The sequence below is a fragment of the Hippoglossus hippoglossus genome, chromosome 8 (assembly GCF_009819705.1).
Source record: "Hippoglossus hippoglossus isolate fHipHip1 chromosome 8, fHipHip1.pri, whole genome shotgun sequence".
In the NCBI taxonomy this organism is placed as follows: Eukaryota; Metazoa; Chordata; class Actinopteri; order Pleuronectiformes; family Pleuronectidae; genus Hippoglossus; species Hippoglossus hippoglossus.
In genome coordinates, this window is record NC_047158.1 from 22075188 (window position 1) to 22095513 (window position 20326).

General features: G+C 43.6%; 1 protein-coding gene across 8 annotated transcripts; it reads right to left on the reverse strand.

The window, feature by feature from the left end:
- Positions 1–5396: 5396 nt before the first annotated feature.
- On the reverse strand, positions 5397–19630 carry LOC117766169 (histone acetyltransferase KAT7-like). 8 transcript variants are annotated; one of them, XM_034592940.1, is made up of 16 exons: positions 19399–19595; positions 17351–17495; positions 15344–15562; positions 14086–14370; positions 13906–13988; positions 13432–13518; positions 12721–12819; positions 12513–12623; positions 12366–12413; positions 11474–11665; positions 11287–11376; positions 10848–10988; positions 10456–10549; positions 10152–10298; positions 9022–9128; positions 5397–8921 (listed from the first exon to the last, which is right to left on the reverse strand). In XM_034592940.1, the coding sequence occupies exons 1-16, from the start codon at positions 19411–19413 to the stop codon at positions 8823–8825; spliced, it is 1962 nt and encodes a 653-aa protein (XP_034448831.1). In that variant the 5' UTR covers positions 19414–19595; the 3' UTR covers positions 5397–8822. The 8 variants fall into 8 exon arrangements, with proteins under 8 accessions (XP_034448831.1, XP_034448830.1, XP_034448829.1 ...); XM_034592939.1 differs by lacking the exon at positions 19399–19595 and adding an exon at positions 17607–17742 and having other exon boundaries at positions 14086–14367; XM_034592938.1 differs by lacking the exon at positions 19399–19595 and adding an exon at positions 17607–17737.
- Between the last annotated feature and the right edge of the window lie 696 nt (positions 19631–20326).

The following is a 20326-nucleotide window of genomic DNA, read 5'->3' on the forward strand; positions in this document are numbered from 1 at the left end:
TAAAGGCAGGAAATAGCTGATAAAGCTGTTTATGTTCATCATCTAGACCGTTTATTCTCCTGAGGGTCGCAGGGGGAGCAGGAGCCAGCTGACACTGGGCCAGAGGCGGTGGACATCCTGGACGGGTCACCAGCGAAGGGACCAATTAACCAATTAACTCCAACCTGCATGTTTTTGGACTTTGGTTGGAAGCTGGAGAAAACATGCAAACTCCACACAGAAAGAGGCGGGCCAGGACAGGATTCAAACCGGGAACCTTCTTGCTATGACGTCTCACGACCCAGAAAAAGGCCACAGTCTCACAGTGAGGTTGTTCTTTGTACTGCACACGTCACTGGAGTTTTTACTTCATCAAACATGTGAGTTTCAAATGCAGTTGAAGTGTGCATGATAGGTGAATTATAATTATACGTTATCAATATAGATATTTTAATGACAAATTACACAATATGTCCGGTCTGATCAAAGCGTTTCATTCATCCCTACCTGCCTGGTGACCTTCAATCACTGACCTTTATACCGCGGCGTCGGTTCCTTCACTCTAACGACAGCGGCTGGAGTTTCTCTCATTGTTTTAATAGCAGCTCTTCTGAGGAAGCTGTAATCAGCCTCCTTTGACAATCAGGACCTATTGAGAAGAGGAGGTCATCATCTTTTACAGAACTTTGTGCTCATACTATCATGAAGAAGTGAAGTATGTGTATGAGGCCGAAACGTGTTCACAACGATCGAGCTCACGTGACCAGACAAGCAGGTAGAAGGTTTACTGTGTTCATCATGTTAGCATGTTAGCATGTTAGCATCAGCCCCTTCGCTGCACAGCCAGAAGGTTCCTGGAGTTTGTTCTCATCCTGACTGTGTAGGTGTTGATTGGAGACTGGGATGGATGAATGGACGAATGGATGAATAGATGGATGAATGAATGGATGGTTGGATGTTTATAATCAGGTGAATTGTCTCACTGATCCAATCAGGTTACATTAGACTCCGCCTCCTGCAGCATGATGTACTAGATGTTTCTTTGGGGAACAGGTTACACTCTGCAAGTACTTTCACTTCTAATTCTTTAAAGGTGAACTTCAGTGATCTTCAACCTGCTTCGTGTTGTTACAATATCAATAGTATGTGAAGATGAGCAATATTTAGTTCTCACCAGTTGCCTGGATTGAGATTTACTCGATCTTTTGTTGCCAGAATCCACCGGACGATGTTAATTCAACGTCACAGACAAATGTTTGCCGGCTCCGAAGCTGTGAGCTAGAACTGAGTGTATTTTTCCTTTAAGTATATTTAAAAGCACTTCTGTGAGTTTCCTCTACGGAGGATCAATAAAGGTAAATCTTGTCTTTTCAGTGAAGCGTTAAACTCAAGCAGACGTCTCATCGCTTGCTTGCACCACGACCTCGTCACTGAAGTGCAATGAATCCTGGGATAGGAAGGATCCACCCGTTGGAGTCTTTGTTTCTTTGAGATGGAAGGATGCATTTGTCAGCCATATTTAGAAGAGCCTTTGAAATGGGTTAGTTTAGTGACGCCGCTGTGACGCAACCGGCCTCTGAAGGATGCAGCCTCTGAAATGAGCTGGAGCCAATCCCAGCAGACATTGGGCAAGAGGCGGGGCACTGCTCAGGCCGCCAGTCAATCACAGGTTCAACAAACAGAGACAAACAACGACTCACTCTCACAACTACGGTCAATTTAATGTCTCAGATTATCCTAAACCCAACCTGCATGTTTGAGGAAGCGCGAGTACAAAGAGAACATTCCAACCTTCTAGCTGTGTGGCCAAAGTGCGAACCAGTGCACCACCGTACTCCCAGTTCATTATGCTCTGTAAGATGGGTCATAATGATTCTTCTGTGTGGCTTACAGAGAGAGGTAGATAATTGGATTCTTGTTGAAGGCTGTGGCCGTTTAAAGCATAAATTCATCACGCCGCTGCGCACGGCCCCACCCACCGAGACATTCACGAACACAAACAGAGCTGAAAATCTAATCGCACCTGGAGAAGGTGACACGAGCCATAAAGACGACACAGAACACGACTGCGATCTGGTTCTGCTTTGACGGAGGAGCTGGAACTGGAGATGTGACAGTGAAAATAAAACAGGTCCTGTCGTCGCCTGTGGCCTTTTTCTTCCTTGTTGTTCACTGACCTGGTAAAACACACAGTGTTGTCAGCTCCACTCTGTTCACTCATTTCATATTCTGCTGCTGGATGAGTTGCAACAGACAGAAACTAATCAACACAGCCATCGTTCACAGTTTGAGCTCAGTTGGCTTTAGATAAGACAGAGTTTACTCAGTGTCTACGCACATCACGTCTGAGTCACGCGAAGAATCTGAACTGCAGGATTTTAACACTGGAGGCTGGAGGGAGGAGCGAGCAGGGGCTGGTTTAAAAAGAGTCAACAGGGACCTTCACTCAGGAGCAAACGCACAAGCAAGTGCAGGAGAAAACACATGTTGTTCAGGTCCTGAAGTTCTTTGGCTCCTGTATGCGTCCGACTCAGGAAGCTTTTTCTTGACCATCTGCCGCCACTTTGACTCCGAGAACCTTGGGACGACGATGGAAGCTCTGAAGTTTGTGGCCGTGCTGCTCGTGGTCGTGTTCGTGCAGGTCATCGGGACACTGGGGACGCCGCTCCCCAGCCAAGAGGAAGACGGGGAGAAGTGGACTGTGGACAACTGGCAGGTAAAAAACCTAAGGATCCTCCAAAAAATGTTACAGTTGATTTTTCTTGGATTTGCATGTATTGTTTTTATAAAGGAAACTGAGAAAATAAACTTCTATGCCTGTTGCAATAATCCAGATTCCGACTGAGACTGTAAAACGCACCTGTGGAACTAAGTAGTTATATTTATACATTATAAATACTACATTTAGTATCGCTCTTTTAACGATCCTCTCATATGACGTCCTGTAATATCAGTGTTCAGACGAAGAAGTGTTTTAGTTTTCTGTTACGTCTCCTGTTTGTTTTACACTTCAGCACCACGGAGAGCTCCACACAGACACAGCCTGCACCGCCTAGTGGCCGAGGGGAGGAACTACTCTTACTGTACTCACTGTACCCAAACTAAATTAAATCAGGAATCGTAGAGAATCTAACTTTAGCTCTTGATTTGTTTGCTCTTGTAGAGAATTGTGGTAAATAATCTCCTCTTTCCTTCGCCAGAAGCAGAAAATGGGCTGTGATCCATTATAATTACATTATTAAAGGAAACATGTCGTCCACGATGAGTTATATGAGCTGTTGGACCTGAGATATGTGCAGCTGTGCAGCGACAGATCGAACACGCACAACATCTGTTTGATAAACATACTGAGACAGGAGAGGGGATGAGTTTCACACACACACACACACACACACACACACACACACGCACACATCCCTATGTGCACTCTGTATTCTGAAGTCTATTATGACTGTTTGGGTTTAGTTCTGTACAACAGTCCTGGTTTGCTTCCTGAGAGTTGCAGCTCTGTGTAAATGTTCATATAAATGTATTGAATAATAATTATTATGATACTGGGCTGTGTCATATCCTGTGTTACGCATCTGCAACACTCAAAATAACCAAATGAAAATCGTGTTTCTAAAAGTAGGAAAGTGATGAAGTGGTGGTTGAAGGTTATAAAACATTAACACATTATTAAGATGAGAAGAAGTGATCACAGTTGGCAGATTAATACAGAAAATGGAAGAGTTTACAGTTTAAAATATAAAATATATACTGTTCATCCCTGTGCTCATTACGTGTGTGTGTGTGTCTGTGTGTGTGTGTGTGTGTGTGTGTGTGTGTGTGTGTGTGTGTGTGTGTGTGTGTGTGTGTGTGTGTGTGCAGGGCTACCCAGTAGAGAGGGGGATAAGCAATCGGCTTGCAGACCTTCTCAAGCGTTCCAAATCGCAGCAGTTCCACGGCCTGATGGGAAGAAGCTCAGGTGGACAAACAAATAAACTTTGTACTTTTATAGTTGATTTATTGTATTTTGTGATTTTGTTTTTCTCCAGTGACACGTTTTAATATTTCCTATTCATCTCCTGTTCGAACATTTTCCTCCTCTCTTGTATTTCAGGTGCATCTCAGCCTGTGAGACTGGGGAGGAAGAGTGAGTGTGTTTACACCGTTAGAACGTCATCGGTGCTGTTTCTCCTAGAATAACTCCGGTGGTGAAATCTGTTCTAGTAGTTTCTGTGTTTGTGTCTGCAGGAAACAAAGGGGAGATGTTTGTTGGACTCATGGGCCGAAGGAGTTTAGGTGCAGAAGGTGATGAAAACTGGATTTGATTTTGATTTGATTGTATTTTTACCTGTAATCAAACCTCCGTTTTACTTTTTAACTAAACTTAACTGTTTGCGTCTCTTAATCTAATTTAAATGCTTGATTTTACTTCGATTATTCACGTTTATTTACGACACATTGTCAGGTTTCATTCAATGTCTAAAAAGCAGTGAAATAAAATGTATCATCTATTATTTAAAAGCAGTAAATAATCTCATAGGTTGAATCTTGTCCCGTCTGTCTCTGTTTTCCAGATGTGGAAGAGGAGTGGAAATCTGAATCTTATTAAAGATGAAAAAAAAAAAAAAATCCCCTTAACCATAATCACAGCTCTGATTCAACTACAACGTCCGATACAGTCGTACGTTGCTGAGCAACAGGACCGACTGTCGAGTATCACACACTCAGGACAGATGTTTTCAACATCTGCTGCAATGGACTCAAATCAATTCAACGCTACGGGAAAACATCAGGACCATCGCCCATCCATCTCCATTATAATCAATATTATCAATAATATTTAAAACTATGTACGTGTGTACGCCTTGTGTCGTCTCAGGGCGTTGGCTTGTTTCATTCCAAATTCATTAAAGCTGATGACATCAACTGAGTGTGTCTTTATTCTGGGTTAAACACCGGCGGATGTGAAACCACTTTTTAAAAGAAACAATATTAAAGTTCAAATAAAGGTAATAAAGCTTCAAATCTGTTAATTTAGTTATTTCTGTAATTTCTTGACTCTCAAACTCTTCATAGTTTATCTGATGTAATAATCTTAGCATTTCTTTATATTGTACAGTTAATAAATCACTTTGAATCCATCAGGTTCTGAACCTCTGCAGCTTAAATACTCTGACAACAGAACATTTATTAGCTCATGGAACTGTAGTTATGGTACAGATTCTATTTTTGTGGGACTTATTGAGCTGTGTAGTTTACGGTGTGAATAATAAATTAAAAAGAGTGTTTCACTTATATTACATATGAAGTTTGTTGGGCTCTGTGGTTCAGCTGTAGACGCTTTATCAACACTGAACGTACAGATGTTCATTTGTTGTCAATCACAGAAACTGAACGATTCTCTTCGCTGTCAGAACACAAACAACACATCGAAGATCACCATTTGTGTTTATTGAAGAGGAAGTCGACGGGTAGAAGCAAATACAAAAAACACAACTGAGCTACACATCGATGCCACGCTACGTTTGTGTGTCGCTGCTTTGTGTGCATCATTTGAACAGGAAGCGGATCTACGACAGCTCGCTGGCCTACGGAAGGTGATGGAGGGACTCTAGTTAGTAACTGGGAGCCAGATAATGAATAATCAGTGAAATGCTCTGAACGTGTCTATAGCTGCCACTGGCACCGAGGACGACAACGAGACAACAGGATGAAAAACAGACGAGAGAAACAAAAATAGACATCAAGAAAGACGGGTTTCCTCAAAGGACACGTTTAGAAACCAACGCGTGTTTTAACTGTGAGAACATATTCTCTCTCTGAAGATGATGGACTTAGAGGCACCGAAAGCAAAACTCAACGTTAACTCAGCAAAAACTAAATTGCCACAGACACATATGGAACTTTATCATCAGGAGGTTGTTTAAGGACAGACTTTTACTTTGAAACCCTTTAAAAATGAAGTGCACTTTCCTGTAAACAAACTTTAGCTCAGTAGCACGTTTCAGAGGTTTATTGAGAACAGCTGCTAAAAGGATCACGTTTGAAACTGTTGATATTTAGATTTGAAGAAAACAGGAACATGAATCACAAGATTAAAGAAAAAGATTAACAGGTTAAACACAGACAAATTGAAACAACGAGAAAATAAGACACAGAGAAAAAACATCCTCAGCACTTTGAAGGCAACAGAATAAAAAACAAATCAGTCTGTAGTTTGTGAAAGAAAAAGATTCGTCCATGTTTTAAATTGTGACACTAAAGATCCAGAAGGTACAAAGCATTATGGGAAAGAAGCTGATTCAATCTGACGTCGTTGGACACACACCTTCAATTTCACAGCCAACTGCCGTCGGACACTTCAAGGACCAGTTGGACATTCGGGGGAAATACACAGATTCACTTTCTTTCTGAGTAACTGTGCTTCCACTCTCACGTGTCCACAGGAAGTACGTCGCCTGTAAAGCCTCTCAGCATTAAGACTGCGAGCAGGACTCGGGCCACAGGAACCTCCGAAGATCCCTAAAGACCCCTTTCCACGAATAAACCACTAACATCTGGCTTTTGTGAGTGAAAGGATTCAATCAGACTCTCTGGTCAAATGGCTGTAACCTGTAAAAGGGGCCAGTTTGATGGATCCTGTGCTGGAGCCAGGCGACAACGTGAACCCTGGTTATCTGCTTTCATCCTTCACACGTGAGAGCAGCATCGATCTTCTCTCTGATACTCTGAATGTAAACGAGTCCTCAGAGCAACTCAAGCTGCAGAACGCGCTCCCTGGCTCGACGCAGACAGGATGTGTTGTTGTGTTTACTCCTGCAGCAGCGTGTGTGTGTGTTAACAAACAGTGACAATGTGCAGAAGTTTGGATTCATCAAACGTCACCTCTGATAACAGATGAGGGTCTGAAAGGAAAATGACTGTGGTCGTATTTGAAGGTGGCGATTCCGGTAAGTTCTTTAAAACACATTCAAATCTACATAGAATCTTTAAATAAATATTTCTATTCACAATAAAAGCCAGTGCCACAGAGTCGACGTCCTCCACCAGACTCGGTCTGTTACTGTACGTTCTACGCAGTTAATGTCGTTTTTTTTAAGAATATAAATAGCATATTTTTTTTAAAAATCTAATCAAAGAAAAACCTTGCTGGGCAAACACAGCTAAATATTTTTCACATTAACACACGATAAAAAAAGAACACGGTAGAAATGGGCCGTCGGAGCTTTCGTACAGTGGTAAAACCTTAGAGGTAGAAAAAGTGTAAAATATGTTTGAGAACTTTAACAAGGTCGACACGAAGATCACAGAAAACACAGCGACATGTTTGTGAGCAGCTGAGCTTCCTCTTCACTGACAGAATGTACGAGGGGACACGAACCCGTGGTGACACCCGTCCTGGTGACAGAACACGGCACAAACATGGCCAATGGCAGCTATAGCTTCCTGGGGAAGTGACGACGGCGCTCGGTTAAATACGGGGACACTGTGAGTTTGTTGCACGAGAGAGAAGTGGAATTCTTTTGCTCTGAATTCAAACAGCCACTGTTTCCTCTGGGGGACATTTTTGATTTGTTCTTATTTTGTCTCTTATAAACTTTTCAACCAAAACCAGCTGCAGTTTCACATTGAGAATAAAAACGATATTGTTAATATTTAACTGAGATCACGGAACTTGGTTTTCTCTGGTGACCTGGAGGATAAATCGAGGTCTTGGTTCCTGCCCCAACGACCCTGAAGCAGTTTGAACCCTTGTTCAGTTTAATCACGTCCAGCTGGTCTGTGTCAGCGAGCCGCCGACGTGTCTCCGTCTCAGAATGAACTGCAGCACAGACCCCGGCTGTGGGAGATGGGATTAGCGGGGGTGTCTGGTGTCTGGAAGGAGGTGCGCTAACAACGCACAATTACTTTCACTCATCGGCTGACAAATGAGGTCGAGCAGCGGCTGCGACTGCAGAGAACACATCACTACATCGCTGGACAATAATCTTAGTTCATCATGACGTATATAATCCTATCTCATAAATAAAATGTAGGAATTGTTTAATTAAATTACAATTTGAGAGATAACTTAAAATAATGAATTTATAAATAACAATAGAATATATTTATTTGACATGCTCCTTTGTTCCCCCTTCGTACAATGGGACTCTAATCGATTGTGTTGCCCTCTCGCCTCTCAATACAAAGGAAACACAACCAAAAGTTAATCTGCTCTTGTCATTGTCCACATCTGTATTTGTGTTGCAGTGTTTGCATTCCTGTTTCACGTCTGAGCCCCCCCCCCCCCCTTGCCTCTGTGAAGCTAGCACCTCGACGGCTGCTACCAGAATTTGCCAGACTCCATTTTTAAATGTATCAGTCATTGTAAAAGGTGATAGTGTTCAAACTCTGTTCGAAGGACAGTGGTGATAAAGCCAGAGGCGAGTAAATGGAAAGCATAACTCTAATGTTACACTTTACCTCAGGGATTTCAGTGCATCTGCTTGTTTCACTTTTAGTTACCATTAATTCTCATGTTTGGGTTCTATACCTATATTTCTGTGCAGATAAGAATTGAATTCTAAGCTTGGTTTTGCAGAACCAGATCTTTAAATGTTTGAAACATCCAACAAACTGTGCTTCATTTTCTTTTTCTAGTCGTATTTAAAACGACTGGTTGGACTGAAGTCAGTTTCCCGAGTCGTGACAGTGACGGCTTGAACCCAGAGTAAAAGCTGACGACTGTAGCTGCGGAAAGCTTTTTGTACAAGAGTGCGTGTGAGGGTTTAGTCTCAGGGTGTGTGAGCATGCCAGTGCACAGCGGAGGATGGGACTGGGTGTGTGTTTTAAGGTGTTTGGAGTGTGAAGCGTCTCTACGTCCCTTTAGGAGGTGTCCATTTTAAGGCTGTGGGATCTATGGTCTTGCCGTTTCCCCGTTTGGTCTCCTTGGCCTTCCAGTCATCGATAAGGTCCTAGAGGGAGGAACAACATCTTCATTGAAATGTACTTATCCTGTGCGTTTAGAAGCATGAAGGGAAGTTTGACTTTTTAAAATGGATCCTTGTCTCTTACCTGTCTCTTTAAAACCAGATGCTTTCCCTTCCAGTATTTGAGCATCTGGAGGGACTGCAATGTGCTGACGATATCCACCGGGTTCACCGCCGTCTCCTGACTGATCTCTGTGAACAGAGGAGTAAAACCAGAGGGAGGAGGTCAGACTGACTCTGGGAGCTAACAGGCTGGTGCTGTGGATGAAAAGTTTGTGAAAAGAAAGTTACTACAATTCATCCTGTGGGGGACAAGAAGGCCCAGAACCAAATCATCTATCCCAAAGTTACTGAGGAATTTCACTTTGGACTGCTGCTGCCTCTCGAGAGCAGATACTGGCAACGACTATGAACAAACACAATTACTGTTGTCAAAGCAACATAAAGCTGATGCTAAAATATGACAATCACAGAAATGTGGAAACCCAGTGGTGTAATCAAACGATGACACAACCCTGTGTGTGCGATGTGATGAGCTGCTCATCTCCACGACACTGAGAGAACTCCGAGTGCAGGCTGGGAGCACTTAGACTAATCCTTTCCTTTATTCTGTATGAAAACATCTGTCAATATTCAAAAAGACGTGCAGACAGTTTTCAAAGAACAGACTCCAAAGAAAAGGAGGAAGATAAAAAGCTCTGAAGAAATGGAACGGAGTGATATTACTGAATGACACGGATGGTTTCTGTAGTTACTTCTTTGTCGAATATTAAAAAAGGGTTTTTGATTATTATTATTTCGCTCACAGAGCCACTGTGTTTCGTGACAGTCCCACAGATCCACCAACATGGCGGCAGACTCTTCATCTCATTTTTCTTTTCACGAGAGCAACACGGATTTTCTCGGTAACGAGAGGAAACAGCAGAATGAAAGCCGATGTGCTGAGCACGCCGTCTCCCGCTCGCTCCCCTGAATGGGTTTGAAGTGGCCTAGTTCTGGACGACTGTTAGTGTTGTATGCGTCCACATTCATTCATCACGTTAACACTGACTCGGTGTGTTCTGATCCATTCACAGAGGTGCACACACACACAACAGGAAGTTGTACACAGTCTCATGCAGTCTGGGGCTAGTTACTAGTTGGTTTTATTTCAAACGTCCTCCCTCCTGAAATGCTGCTGCCTCTTTCTATAACGGTGTGTGCTCCTCTCCTGACCTTTGATGGAGATCTCCTTGCCCTGGAAATTGTTCAGGTAGCGCAGCAGCACCTCCTTCCAGTAGCTGCGGTAGCTGATGAGGCCCAGGTCGGACAGGGGACGCTCGGGTGAACCCACCTTCTCCTCCACCTTAGACAGCAGGTAACCTGGTGAAAGACATTTTAGAGCTCTTAGTAGTTTCACTGTCAAACATCCTCTCAAGGTAACACAACAACCAATCTCGAATTAGCCTCGGGGGCAACGGAGTTCAGTGCATGTGTGAGAGTCGCTATAGATGAATTCACACACTGTGTCTGTACTCACTGAAGTCTATGAGCATCTTGCCATAGCCCTGCCTCATGTACTGAGGCATGGTGAGGATGCAGGACACGTTATAGTTCAGGAAAGAATTCTTCTCCTGCAGAGAGAGAATCAATCCATAAACACGACCATTCACCTGAGACAAGGTTTTCAAGGTTGAGGTTAGTGACATTTACACAGGCAGAGGATATAAAAGCATTTTAAAACAGAGACTTATTGGATGTTCACTGCAATGAATAAACTCAGACAGTGTAAACACAGAATCAAATATCATGTGCTGAGGGACGATGCATTTATCAGAAGTAGTTTATGAACCTTCTTCTGTTCTCGTCTCCACAGTCTCTCTGTATAATAATAACTCAAACGTATAAAATGTCGCACTGTGCATGTGGCACCTTAGAGAAGTATCCGACGAGGTGGCAGCCTGTGTTGTCGGCTTCGGTCATCACATAGAAGAGGAAAGGTTCAACATCGTAATACAGGGTCTTGTGGTCCAGGAAGAGTTTGGCCAGCAAACACAGGTTCTGGCAGTAAATCTGTGAGGAAGGACAATCTGTATGATTTACACAATGTTGTGTTTTCTTGTCAGTGTGTTTGTGTCTTTGTGTAAAAGTTCCCTGGATTACTGGGTTTAGAGGAGTGTTACATTCAGGTATAAGAGGTGCAGATAGGCTGCCTCCGTCCACAGCGGAACACAAGACGATGGATTTATCCTCTCACCCCCCCTCCCACCAGTCATTGACAGCTCACTTTGCTTCACGAGAGGTTTACGATAAAACACGAGAGGATCAATGATTCCTGGACCGTCTGGAAGGAAGTCAGGAGGACATTTACCTTGTTCTTCTTTCCATCCACCTCAAAGACGGAGATGTTTCCCTTCCTGTAGATCTCGTCCCCTGGAGGATGCTTCCACACACACTTGGCCTTTGACAGAAGGAAAACAGAGCAAACAAACACTGTATTTTGAGCAGAACCAAACAAGAAGTCAGGGTCTGCAGGTGCCTCCAGAGAGCTGCCTCACCATGTGCCTGCGTAGAATGGTCTGGCTCTTCATATACTTCAGGCAGAACTCGCACATGTAGAGCCTCCCCAGGCGGGCGTACTCCTCCGGATAAGGAGAGTGGTACCAGGTGTCCAGCTCATAACGACCAAACACGATGGTCTTTATCATGTTGCTGCCTTCCGACACCTGACCGGACAGACGGAGCTTCTCCTGTACGGGCCACGGCAGCAGGGAGGAGGAGACGGGGGGACGGAGGGACAAGGTATAAAGAGGACAAGAAGAGAGGGCAGGCGAGCAGACAGAGGGGAGAGGAAGAGGAAGAGATCTCAATTATGCAGGGAAGAGGATCTGTTGAGCCAAAGATCAAACTTAGGAGGAACCTCAGTGGAGGAAACCAGTCACAGAAAAATCAACAAAAGAAATTTAAAGATGCTGGGAAACCATAGGATGAGGAACAAACAGGAAAAGGCTTCATATGAAGGAAACACAACATGTCGTGTCTATTAAAGGATTTTCAGGGACGTTATTTTCTAAATCTCTAAAACTGGACTTTAGATGTAAACGATGTTTAAAGCTATGAATAGGGACAAGTTTAAGATTAACTACCATAATTACCATGCCACTCCAACAAAGACAAAAAGAACAAAGACATTTTAAACATGCTAATTGATGAATTACTTTTTAAAGGTTATTTAGCAGTGAAACCAATGACAGCTGGGGAGGCCTGTCATATATCTAAATATAGTGTTTGCACTAGAAAGTGAGCGTCTGCCTTTTGTACCTCAGAGGCTCAAACGTTACTGTGAAGGTTTGACGAGAAGCCGGATTGAAAATAACAAAGCTGTCTCATCTGAACGAGTCTAACAGAGCAAGAAAATACAGAACAACAGGAAGTGATTCTCCAAACTACCAAAAATATCTCAGACTCCTCCTTTGGCTGCAGAGGAGGGTTTGCAGACTGAAACAGAGAAGAAGAGGAGTAAGGCAGAAAAGAGGGGACAAAAAATAAGGAGGAAGGGGAACAGCGAGGGGGATGATGATGAGTTTTCTCTCTTACAAGGTCGTCCGAGGCACGTGCCTGCGCTTTCCTGAACAGCTCGAGGTCGTAGTCGCTGGTGATGTTCTCCAGCAGCGGCTCCCGGCTCGCCCCGTGGCTTTGACGGTGTTCCTGTACAAGCAGGGGCGGCAAGAACAAAGACTCTCAAAATACAATATGGACAAATGCTTATGTGTTTGCCACACACGTTCAGTCCTCGCCCACTTACCATGTACTTTTCCTTCTGCTCCTTATTGAGGCCAGAGTTCCTCTTCCTCCTCAGCTCCGTCACCTTCTCCTTGTAGCGCAGCTGCCGCTCTGTCGGAGCCTGGAAACAGACAAACCTTTCAAAAAAGGCAGTTTTGACCCCTCTACCTTTTAAGGGAGTGAGAATGAAACGAGCAGAGTTACGAGCAGAGGTCGCTTGTGAAACACGGACAAACACGGACAACTTTTGCGATTATGTTTGTGTTTTCTGTTGATGCAATAACCAATATGTTGCAGTATGTTCATCTTTTTCTTGTTCCATATCATTCCTGTCCTTAACCCCCCCCCCCTTCCTCCTTCCTTTAAGATTTTATGGATTACATTTGTCTAACATGTGTTTTGCTGCAGCATTATGGATTGCACGGTGTGTATGTTACCATTTTGTACACGTTTCTTATGGTATATTGTGTATATACATTTCATAAGGTGCCTTCTGAACATCTGGCCAACTTAGCCATCCGATCTTTCACTGGAGGAGTTGCTGCTTTAAGAGTAATGCAGGGGGATTCCCCTCAGTGCACACAGACACACAAATACACCTTCAGCTCACGATGAAGTGAGTCAGACAGGTGAAATCCAACAGAAAAAGGAGGAAGGGTTTGTGCACCTGTGTGTTTTTACGTGTGAGCGTGCGTCACGTTTGCCCGATGCACTTGTGTGTGTTGTGCGTTACCTGGTTTCTTGTGGAATGTCTGTTCTCATCCTGACGGTGCGACAGTGTCCTCTCCTCAGCCTGTTTGTCGCGGGTCGATGCCTTGCCCTGACAAAACATCAACACTGTCTGCCACCAACCACTCACAAGCAGCCCTGCAGCAGAAACATGGCACAGCCACCCCCACCTTCCTGGAGGCTTCACAGCTTGACTATTTCAATTTGATTCTGTTGGATTGCTTCAGTTTCATCCACTGGACACTTGGTCGCAGTGGGATATCAACACTAAAGAATCTTGGTTTGACAATGAGCAAGAAACTAAACGGTAGTAGAAGAAATGCAGCTTGTTTTTTTACCTCCAATGTGTCAGATAGTTGTCGAAAAATACCACAAAATAAAATGACAGAAGAGAAACTTTAAGATTACAGACAAAACAAAATGGTCACAGCTTCTGTTTTAAAGCAACACGGTGGATTCTATGTGTGTGCATGTGTACCTTGCACTCGTCCGCAGACAGATTGTGGTAGAGAGGACATCCTGATATGGAGAAGTGTCTCTCATGTCTCCCTGTTAGATGACCTGATGTGGAGGGACAGAGAGGGAAGCACAAATAAAGACAGGATGCTCAGAGAAGGTCTATAAGAGCAGGAAGCCATTGCAGCTGTGTTGCCCTCACCCAGCGAGTTGCACCCGGGCGTCGGACACTTCATGTTGAAGTTGTAGCTCTCGTGGAAGCGCCGTCGCTTGGGCCGGTGAGAGAGGTCATGGGCGGCGGCCTCTTTGAGTGACAGCTCTTTAGCCAATCTCTCGTCCTCCTCTTGTGAAACTACAATATCGTTGCTGGAAGACACGAGGTCGTTGCTCGGGCTGGAAACCTCGATGTCTGACTCTGAGGAAGGGGCGTTGCCTGTTGGGGTGCGGGGAGGGGTCTCGTCCCGGTCCTCGGACGGCTTTAGATCTGCTGAGCCAATCAGGACAAGAAAAGATTGACAGACATAGACACTGTAAAGTAAAAACACTTTATGATAATTGTTATGTTGTTATTTTAGTTATTGTTTACTAGTGAGGATTCATTGTTTGTTAAAAGTGCTAATTATCTGTGACAGTAACATATTGAATTTATTATTATATTATATAATTTGATTACAGATTTTTTGCTTTCTTCATCAACAAATGTTCCAATGAATACATTTTCTTTTAACATTTGATATAACATTCTACTGGGGACCTTTTTATGGCCCTTGTTGTTTTTAATTTGTAAACAGATATGTAATACATTAACATTTTTAACATTACTAGTTATTTTAATAACTAAATTATATGATACATTTTTATCCATGTCATTTCAGCCTTTAATTTTAATTTGAGCACATTAACTCCACACTCATATTTCACATGTTACTGTCCACAACTTAACATCCGTTATCTTTTTGTATTGAGCGAATAAATTAGGTTTGTGAGACATAATTAAAATGATGGTTAATTATGATTATTATAAATCATGATTAACTGTGTATTGTGACATCACACTTACTATCTTCTCACAATATGACTCACTGTTAAGATGATGAATGATCAAATTGAATAAGCTCACAAACTAATTACAGATGAACGTGCTTTTCCTTCCAGGGGCTGAAGTGAGACAACAACAGCTCCTGTCTGCGTGAGGTCATTCATTCATTCCAGTGACAACACACGTCCTGGATCTGAGCTCAGACACATTTGTTTTCTTTATGATCAGGAACAAGCTGTGATAACAGACAGGCCTGATGATATTAGCACCACAATGAATGAAGGACCCACACAGATAGACACACACCCCCCCCCTCCCCCCTCTCATCTTAATGTCATTCCTTGTTCTCTCCTCCTTCCCAACTCAACTCTCTCATCTACTCATCAGTCTGTTCCTTTACTCCTCCTTCGCATCCTCTCACCATTAGCCTCAGTGTCGGACCCAGACGACCGACTCTGGCGCAGCGGGTATCTTTTGGCTGTGTTGTTTGTCGCCCCCTGTTGGCTGCGTGTGACCCTGCGCCCGGAGGAGAAGACGGACGCCGTCACTGCTGAGCGCGCTGCCGGCTCCGATGCTGAGTCCAGGCCTTCATCGGATCCCACTGCTGCAGGAGAACTGCTCCGCACTGAGCTGCCGTTATCTAGGAGAGGAGAGGAGGAGAGGAGAGGAGAGGAGAGGAGGAGGAGGAGAGGAGAGGAGAGGAGAGGAGAGGAGAGGAGAGGAGAGGAGAGGAGAGGAGGAGGAGAGGAGAGGAGAGGAGAGGAGAGGAGAGGAGAGGAGAGGAGGAGGAGAGGAGGAGAGGAGAGGAGAGGAGAAGGAGAGGAGGAGGAGAGGAGAGGAGAGGAGGAGGAGAGGAGAGGAGAGGAGAGGAGAGGAGGAGGAGGGGAGGAGGCGAGGAGTGGAGGAGGAGAGGGGAGGAGGAGAGGAGAGGAGGATGAGAGGGGAGGAGGAGAGGAGAGGAGAGGAGGAGGAGAGGAGAGGAGGAGGAGAGGAGGAGGAGAGGAGAGGAGAGGAAGAGGAGAGGAGAGGAGAGGAGAGGAGAGGAGGAGGAGAGGAGAGGAGAGGAGGAGGAGAGGAGGAGGAGAGGAGAGGAGAGGAGAGGAAATGTATGAGACCTGAGAGTATCCGGCTTTATATAAACTAAATAACCTTCCTTATAAACTTAATGAATAACAACAGAACCAATGGAATAGTCTATTAGCAAGATGTGATATTTGAAATAATGTCTTATTCGGAACAAGGTCAATCATTTTGAATGTTCGTGTAAACATAGTCAAGGTTAATTATCTTCTCTGAATATCTGACTGTTGCTGACAATAAACAGTGACATGATATTGAAGATAACTGTTGGTTGCAGCACTGCTGGAGTGCAGAGACCTTTATAGAGCAGATGCATTCAATGTTTTCCAGATTCTAGATTAGTAGTCTGAGCAACTCCAAACAAAAATGGTAAGAAGAAGAAGAAGGAGTTACTTGTTTTGTGAACGGCCTCAATGGTTGTGAGGAGTCTAATCCCACCACAGGGAGGAGGACTGAACTTCTGAATCCACTTATGTCTGGAGCGAACTCTGTGCTGTGCCTCTGTGAGGACTCGTACTTCTCTCAGCAACAAAAAGCAGAGGAAACAGTGTCGGCCTTTCTTTCTCTGTAGTGAATCCCCTCTGGCACAGCAGAACCAGGTCACACAGGGTGTGTTTGTGTGCCTGTGGTGGTGGTGGTGGTGGGGGGGGGTGGGGTGGGGGGTCAGGCTGTCTCAACCCATTCATGCTTTATCACTGCTCATATATGAAAGCCAGTGTGAGGTGGTCTCTGGATGAAGATATCTCATAGTAAGGACTCACATTAACTGAATTACACTGCATGTAGACAGATTTGGTTTGTGTGGAGATAAAATATGTATGATAAACAGAAGAGTGCACAAAAAACCCAACTGTGATATAATAAAAAAAAAGGTTTGATAATACTCACAAGGAAAAACGGTTCCTCTAACTTTCTAAAGTTTAAAACAAGATAAAAGTGTGAACCCTGGTTTTATATTAAAGGTAAAATAAAATGGTTTAAAGATGCTAAAGGTTAAAAGGCCTGATAGATTGTTCCTTCTCTGCAGTAGATGGAAATATTTCATTCTTATAAACTTATTATGAACTCATTTCCTGAGGAAGTAAGTCAGACTAAGAGGGTGTCTTCTTTTAACTGAATTCACTTGTAAGGCCAGGTTATTATTTTTCTTTTATCTCTATTATTATATTACCATTATTATTTGTGTACTTCCTTCTGTATTTTTACCATTTGTGCTTTAGAACTGATTATTCTTCTTATTGGAAAGTCTTTCTTGTTTCTCTATGGGTTATTACTGTATAGTAGGTTCACGAGGTGTATGTGACTTCGTGTGTCTCCTGTAATTTATCATCTTCCGTCAAACTTTTACCTTGTGAGCTTCGGCTGAGGCGCAGGGACGCGCGGGTCAGGCGCGTGCTGCTGCGCCGGTGCGCGCTCTCGGAAACTTCGACTTGTTCGAGATCGGCGGAAAAGTCCGAGTCCTCGGTCCCGTCCGAGCTGCTTCCGGCGGTTCTCTGGAAACAACGAGCAGAGGCAGCGTCAGTTCACGCGGAGCTGTGCGCGGCCAGTGACCGGAGCTCCAGTCCTAATGTGCGTGTGGTTCTGTTTGGGTTCTTTTGTTTTACCAGCGGATAATTCAACAAAGATCCCATTCTGAGGGAGGAACATCACCCCGTCACATCTCCTCTGCAGCCTCTCATCGCGATGCTCAAACACCTGACAATGTCCCGAGCCCAGGTCATAAACCACGTATAATGTAGATATAAATAACATATAATATATCTTAATCTGTTAAATCGATTAATTCTTATTTCCAAACATCCTAAGTGAACAAATGAATACATGAAATGTCCTAATTACAGCGAGCTGCACGCGGAGCGAGTGAAGTGAGGCTGCAAGCTGAGGCTCAGATTCTCCTCCAGCCCGGCTGTGGGTGGGGGGTGGGGTGAAGAGCACCCAACAACACGTCATTTGCATTTCAGGGAACATGCTGCATGTGGGGCGCGTGCACCCACTGAAGTCACAGCTGCAAAATATCATCTCAGGAAATATGACGCATTTATAGGATGCATCGATATTTTTTATGCATTTCACTGATTCCATTTGTTTATAAACCCAAGAAAAGCTGCTGCACATATTGTACTTTACAAAGAATTTGGACAATTACAATAACACGACTTTTATCTTGATATTGCACATTTATAAAACTACCAGACATTGTATATAAAATTAATATTTTTATTCTGTTTCTAATCTTATTTGTATTTTCTTACTACATATTCCCCTTGTCCAGAATCTAAATGATAGAGTTTTACATGGGACGATGCCCTAAACCAGTGCATGTAAATGAACTAATGCATTATCTAATATAACAACATATCCAAGATTACAGTACAATATACACAATATGCAATAGAGTATTAAGTCTGAAAATATAAAGTATAATGTGTATACGGAGTAAATGCAGAATGTGCCAAATGGAAATAACAATAAGATTAGATAAGTTAATCCTTTATTAGTCCCACAATGAGGAAATTTGCAATATTACAGCAGCAAGAGTCAAAAATAAGTATCAATAAGCACTTAAGGATAATAATACTTAATACTGTAAGGAAATATTAAAAATATAGAAAAATGTGAATGGTATAGAGACTTAAAGAAAGGAAATTAAAGGTACGTGAAGCAGATAATATGGTTAATAATAGAGAATATTGCCCATGATTTTGAACATAATATGATGAAATTGCACATGAATAATAATTTCTAGGACGAACATGTGCAAAATAAATATTGATAATATCTCAGTTAATGTTCTTTTCATCTGAATCCATCTAAATTCATGTGTTTCGTGCTGTGAAACAAACAACAACACGGAGCACCAACGTGTTTGACAGCTTCACAGGGGACCAATGACATGCGCGAAGGGGCGGGGACTGGGAGGGCCGAACCAATCACCGCGACGCTTTCCCCGTTCTGACCAATCACAGCGTTGTTTTGGTGCGGGACGCCGCGTTTCACGCTCGCCACCAAAAGAACAGCTCGTTCCCGTTTCCCCTCCACGTTAGCGACGTCCACCGGGAACCAGCGTCACAAACACACAACCCGAAGCCCCGTCGCACAAGTGTGCACATCTCTGCGGGTCCGAGGAGACACACCGCGTCCGCAACAACCACACACACCCGCCACTCAGCAGGAAACAGGCGTTAGCTTAGCGTGTAGCAGACACACAACATGGCAGCTGAGAATCAACACACACACACACACACACTCTCATTAACTCACTGAGTGTGTGTCGCACAGCCACAGATCAACACACACAAGCGGGATGTTAGCCAACGTTAGCCGTGGCGTCCTGCTGTTGTTGTTGTTGTTGTTGTTGTTGTTGTGTGTCCGAGCTGCAGCTCACAGCAGCCTTACCTTTCTGCGGGGCATTGTTCAAAAGACCGTCTGTCCTCCGGCGGCTCGCGGTCCCGTCTTCTCTGGGCGAGTGGGCTCAGGGGGGGGTCAACAGGGACAGGGATGAACCCGCAGACATGAGACAACTGAGCTGGGACAGGAGACACATCTGTCTCTTCGCACTTCCTGGTGAGCACCGCGCAACCCGGTCGTTTTTTCAGGTGCGTCGACAAAATGCCTCCGGGTGGAACACGCGGCTGTGACTGTTTGGTTCCAGATATTTAAAATCCTGAATCAAACACTATTACACAATATTAAAGTGATTGAATCGTCATAATGGTACAAAGTTTATAAACAAACATAAAATCAGCTGTTCATAACAATCACTCGTTTTCTGAATAGATATTTACTCCATATCCTCTTTAGATCTAGACTCCAGATGGGCTTCCTTCTATTTCTGCACTTAGTCTGTATTAATGATTTATATCCTTTATTTTATACACACACACACACACACACACACGCACTAAAGTTGTTACATCATCTGCAATGAAAGTCCCACTGCACCTTTGAATGTATAGTTATAGTTCTGTATTATATTTGACTTTTTTACAGTGAGCTCTTTCTACATTGCTTTTATAGTAGTTGAACTATGGCACTGCTGAGCTGAGCAGTTTCTTCCTGTCCAACCCGTTTCACTGTACTCTTCACCCTGTGTTAAATACAACTTTGAACACCTTTCATTGTAGTTCATTCATCTTATTGCCATGTATTTTGTGAAACACTTTGTAACCTTGTTAAGAACAGTGCTATACAACTAAAGTTATTATTATAATTTTTTTTATTGCACGGTTTGAAATAAAGGGTGGATAATAAAAGGAAAACACCCGAAGTGTGTGGGAGTGACGCCTCTCGCGCTGCACCAGTCTCTGACAGGGTATTATATTTG